At 38.5% G+C, this 4278-nt stretch overlaps 2 protein-coding genes across 2 annotated transcripts in view; one reads left to right on the forward strand and one right to left on the reverse strand.

Moving 5' to 3' along the window:
* Positions 1-577: 577 nt before the first annotated feature.
* On the forward strand, positions 578-1271 carry LOC107582149 (heat shock protein 30-like). The gene has a single exon (XM_016267877.1). The coding sequence runs from the start codon at positions 695-697 to the stop codon at positions 1217-1219; it is 525 nt and encodes a 174-aa protein (XP_016123363.1). The 5' UTR covers positions 578-694; the 3' UTR covers positions 1220-1271.
* Positions 1272-1531: 260 nt separating this feature from the next.
* The window catches only part of LOC107582113 (neurexin-1a-like), a 189466-nt gene continuing 186719 nt past the window's right edge, over positions 1532-4278 (reverse strand). Inside the window, exon 21 of the mRNA XM_016267851.1 lies at positions 1532-3008. Within this exon, the coding sequence (XP_016123337.1) occupies positions 2707-3008 (302 nt within the window). The 3' untranslated portion in view covers positions 1532-2706. The remainder of the gene's footprint in view (positions 3009-4278) is intronic.

A 4278-nucleotide genomic window follows, 5' to 3' on the forward strand; every position in this document is an offset into this window, starting at 1 on the left:
TTTATGTGTAAAAATGTTCCTATACTATCTTTATATTAAGCACACCTCTAGAAATTTATGTGAAAAATCTGTTTAAATTTATATGAAGTTATATGATGTCTGTGCAAAATATCTTGTACAAAGTTTCTATCTATTTGAACAAAATAAAGTATGGAAAATGTTCTCGACCAGACATACTGTATGCTATGATTATTCCAAGTGATAACTGATCTATACAAATAAGAAATATACCTCATATAATGTAGAAAACAAAGAAAATATGTATTACCTGCAACCCCTGCATGTTTAGCATTTATAAAAGCAAAATGACTTAAAATATAGTGGCCTTGTGAATAACAACAACAACAAAAAAAATTCTGGAGTTGTAGAGTGGAGTTTCTGGAGTTTCTATGTATTTATCTGCAAATTGTGTAAAAACACTACATAAACAAATAAATCAATAAATTCAGTTTAATAGATGGTCATTGGTCAAAATGAGAGTGTGACTGGTGAGGCGTCATCAGTTCTCTCTATGCTGCCCCCCAATGGATGGATCCAGAACTACCTGGATAGTTTATGAACTTGCTGGTGCTGCTGAACACACAGTATAAAGCTAAGAGACTCACAGAACTGGAGTCAAATCTAAAAGCCTTACGATGCCACCAGAGAGACAACGCGACTGAGGAGCAAAACTAGACCACAAACGCCACTGAAAATGTTGAGCCTGCATGGATTCCAGCCTTCCCTCAGCTCATTCATGGGAATGGACTGGCCAGTGCGCAGCCTCTGGCCGGAGATCACATCTCTTTACAGACACGGAGAGGAACTGCAGGAGCTGAAGAGCAGCCTGGAGCAGCTGGAGAAACTTCACCACAAGATCTTTGAGGAGATCCAGCAGATGCCTCCCTCGCAGGAGATCTACGCCTGCACAATGGAGAAAAAGGGAAGCGGCTTTGCTTTGACGCTGGACACTAAAGACTTTTCCCCAGAAGAACTGTCAGTCAGACAGGTGCGCAGGAAGCTGCATGTCAGCGGAAAGAGCGAGAAGAAGCAGGAGGATGGGAAGGGCTCGTACTCTTACAGAAGCCAAGAGTTCAGATGGGTGTTTGATCTGCCTCAAGGAGTGAATCCTGAGGTGCTGACCTGCTCCACGGCTGATGGAAAGCTCTACATACAGGAACCAGTAAATCAACCATCTGAAGCAGCTGAGAGGATGCTGCCACTGACTGTCAAACTGTGAAGATAACGCAGCCAGAGACAGCCGAGACACAACACCATGCAAGCGCAGCACAGACGACACTCAGCAATCCTGAAAGCACTGAGCACAGAGTACAACCCTCTGCTGGACCTTAAACGACATTTAATTTCACAAGATTTGCATATTCTATACAAGAATCATAGTGGTATTATATAAAATATTGTGGTATTGTAGGTATGTAACACACTACCTAATTAACCAACTACATACATAAATGCATAAATAAAGATTTTGCATTTATCTAAGACAGCACATATCCATTAATTATTTTAGAGAAAATAATTCATTCTGGGTAATGTTTTATTTGCCTGATTAATGTTTCAAACTATTTTAATACAGATAATTTGGAAGTCTCATAAACAAAATACTGTATAAAAAAGTAATACAGATCTAAAAAATGAGTCAAATGAATTTTATCGGTTCTGTTGTTTAGCTCAAAATCAGTTCTCCTGTCTCTTGCTCTAAAAGTAGGAAAGGAGGGAGACACACAGACACACTATCAAGACAGAAACTAATAAATTAATCTGATTTATGATTACATTTTGAGGGTGTGTAAGCACAAATAAACATGGATTCATCTCATCTCTCACTGCAGGCTGAGATACATCTCATGGGAATTTTGTGAGTTTATTGGAAGTGATATGTTTTTGGAAGGCTCTGGCTTCATTGTTTTGTGTGTCTTTCAGAGTACCTTCTAAAACATGGACTCTAAATGTGTATGTGCACACATATATTACAAACTGTTTGAACATTCATTTGCAGAAAACAGTTTGCAGGTAACATGATGAAAAAACCCATTGCAAATAAAAAATGGCATTGTTGATATCTATAAATGCTATAATATACGTAAGATTAATTTGTGGTCTTTTCTGACAACAAGTAGATAAAGTTTGCATCCTCAATGCAACAGGTCATAAAACATACAGTTGTAGTTTTACTGTATAGAAACATATTAAATAAGACATTGAATCCATTATCACTGAGATATCCGCAACTGTTTTGCAGCCATTTGTTTGCCAAAGATAATGCCATAATCTTCTTTTCCCTTTTACCATCAGCTGTCAAATTTATATTAGTTCTATAATACTTATCAAGTCTGAGAGACTTGTTCTGTCCTTCCTTATTCTCTCATTATTAAGTGATGCTTCAGGAAAACAAAACAAAAAACAGAAAGACGTTTTGCAATAGTCCATTACTCACTCTTCATTCCCTTCTTCTTGCATTTGTTACACAAGACAGTACAAGAGTCTGGGTGGATTAGGTAATCTTTCAATTAGTTCTGTTATCCATTCCAATGTGCATGAATTAAATATCGAAGATTTCCACTGTATATTGTTTAATATATGATGACTAAATGCTTTTCCTTAATCTCTCAGTCTTTGTTATCTTACATGAGTAGGTCTTATATTTGACTTTTATGGGAACCGTGGATGAGAATGATGGTCCTGTAAGGACCAGGAATAATAATATCACACATAATACTCGGTTTTGTTTTTCTTGCTCTTGCTGACACTACTGGTGCCATCCATTGGTTTCTCCTTTACAGCTGTTCCATTTGACTGGGCTGAATTGCAAATGTTGTTGAGGCTCTCATCCACATGGTATGATCCTTCGTCGCGGTTGCGGTATTTGTACATGGCGTAGAGAAGAATGAGGATGCAAAGTGCGGCAGCAACGACGATGCCAACCACCATGCCTGTGGTACTGCTGGACTCACGGAAAACCTCTGACTGACCAGGATAGCTCTTCACCCCGGGGCCTGTAGGGTTAGCTGAAGAAACAAAAACACCAAAGGTCAGTCCATCAAACATGTTTCACTAAAATTCACCAACTGGGACAATTTGGAATATTGTTTTGTAAGTATACGCAAGATACTTCCAGCTTTCCCACACAAATTACACTTTATCCCAAGTTTATCACACTTTATCATATTGATCCAAGTATTGACTCACACACACGCACGCACGCACACACACACACACAGATGTTTGTTTCAGTGAATTGTGGGAACTTTCCATGGACTTCGATTACTTTTATACTGACCAAACAATATTTTCTATCCCCTAACCCTAAACCTACCCCTTACAGAAAACCTGTTTGCATTGTTACACTTTCAAATAAACATAATTTACTATTGTTCATATTTTTTTCCCCTTGTGGGTCCCCACAGTGTCAAAAATGTCAGATTATCAGGTTTAACTCATTCGAAATACTTAATGTTACACTGTCAGATATGCAAAAGAAATCGAACTTATCTCTTGCTCTGTCTACTGTGTATAGACCACCAGGGCCGTATACAGATTTCCCTAAAGAATTTGCAGATTTCCTCTCAGACTTACTGGTTAATGTTTATTGACAATTTCCTTGTATCATGCATGCTGCGTATTACTAATATTTACTATATGGCTCCGCGTTATCGTCCGGGCAGAACTATTGTTCCAGCCTCCAAAGACAGATTCACAAATAACCTGCCTGATTTATCTCAACTGCTCTGTGTTCCCATAAGTACACATGAACTAGACGAAATAACTACCAACATGGGCACTATCTTCTCTAATACATTAGAAGCTGTTGCCCCCATCAAATTGAAAAAGATTAGAGAAAAACGTACTGCGCCATGGTACAACAGTAATACCCATTCGCTCAAGAAAGAAACTCGTAGTCTTTAGAATCGCGTGGAAAAACAGTATGTCCAGCTATAGACAGGCTCTAAAAGCTGCCAGGGCCGAGCATATCCACAAACTCATAGAAAATAACCAAAACAATCCAAGGTTTTTATTTAGCACAGTGGCTAGTAGGGGTGTGCAGCGAAGCCCGTATTTGTATCTGTATCTGTATTTGTAACAATCACAAAATTATTCATATCTGTATTCGGATATAACTGGAAGTAGGTGGAACTTCGTACAGTTACTGTTATGACTATGGTTTTATAGCCTTTTATTTTTCTTAGTTATGACTGAGCAAATATCGTCTCAGGTTACTTATGAGTAGGGAACGAGACACTGCGTCCTCTATGGGTCGCTATGGGGAACGCCTCGTCG

This window comes from Sinocyclocheilus grahami, unplaced genomic scaffold (assembly GCF_001515645.1).
Source record: "Sinocyclocheilus grahami isolate Dianchi unplaced genomic scaffold, SAMN03320097.WGS_v1.1 scaffold40.1, whole genome shotgun sequence".
In the NCBI taxonomy this organism is placed as follows: Eukaryota; Metazoa; Chordata; class Actinopteri; order Cypriniformes; family Cyprinidae; genus Sinocyclocheilus; species Sinocyclocheilus grahami.